Genomic DNA, 913 nt, shown 5'->3' with positions numbered 1-913 from the left:
GCATGGTGGTCATTAGTGGCTGTGGCCGGTTTCGTACTGGATGAGAGGCCGGCCTTCTTCTCCGCTGCAAGCATCGCTCGCTTCTTCTCGAGTCCTGCACGCATCTCCTTGAGCTTCTGTTGTCGCCTTCTCGCTAGTTCAGCTTCACGCTTCTTGCGTTCGTTCAAGCGTTCTTGTTCCCGCTTGGCCTGCGCGTCCTTCTCCGCCTTCTCCTTAAGTGCCGCAGCCTTCTTGTGTTCCTCCATCTTCTTCTTCAAAAGCGCCTTTCGTTTCTCCTTCTCCAGTCGCTTCTTCTCTTCAGCTACACGTGATCTCTCTGCAAGCTTTAGTGCGTTAACCACAGGTGCACTGCGGCTATTATTGCCTTGTTGAGAGTTTTCTTTCTCCAGTAAAGACGTGAAGGAGTGCAGTCCACTGACAAGATTCGCGATTGGTCTCCGGTTCGTGTTGGCAGCCGTTGCAGTACCAGATTTCAGAGCGTTCTCCACAACCGAAGGCTCAGGAATCGACGAGACCGTAGAAGACAACGAGTCTGATCGCTCCCGGTTTGGCAGAGTCTCCACAGTCTGTGGCATCGGCTTCTTGGTGCGGTCTGTACTCTTCTGCACGGTCGTTGAGGATGCGGAGAAGGATGACTCGGGTACTGATCGATGCAGCTCCTGCTTAGATCCCCGTGGTGAGTCTTTTGTCGCTTCCAACGTGGATGGCATGGACTTTGCCGTGGGTTTATCTGCGAGCCGAAGAGACGACGAACGCTCGGCTTGTTGCTTGTCCTCCACGACGGAATACGTGGATCTGGGAGCTTTAATGTCGAGTCCCGAACTTTCGAAGACAGATGACACGTCCGAGATGCTCTCCACTTCTTGGCGAGCCATCGACCGCACGAAATCGTGATCTTTCTCTTCTTCCGGGT

The 913-nt window shown here is 53.8% G+C and overlaps 1 protein-coding gene across 1 annotated transcript in view; it reads right to left on the bottom strand.

Moving 5' to 3' along the window:
* Positions 1–913, bottom strand: part of PPTG_19175 (hypothetical protein) — a gene marked incomplete at its 3' end in the record, with an annotated part of 2,105 nt that extends 1,192 nt beyond the window's left edge. Inside the window, exon 1 of the mRNA XM_008917527.1 lies at positions 38–913. Within this exon, the coding sequence (XP_008915775.1) occupies positions 38–875 (838 nt within the window). The 5' untranslated portion in view covers positions 876–913. The remainder of the gene's footprint in view (positions 1–37) is intronic.

The sequence above is a fragment of the Phytophthora parasitica genome (assembly GCF_000247585.1).
Source record: "Phytophthora parasitica INRA-310 unplaced genomic scaffold supercont2.104, whole genome shotgun sequence".
Taxonomy (NCBI): Eukaryota; Oomycota; class Peronosporomycetes; order Peronosporales; family Peronosporaceae; genus Phytophthora; species Phytophthora nicotianae.
This window is presented reverse-complemented; position numbering and strand designations above follow the sequence as displayed.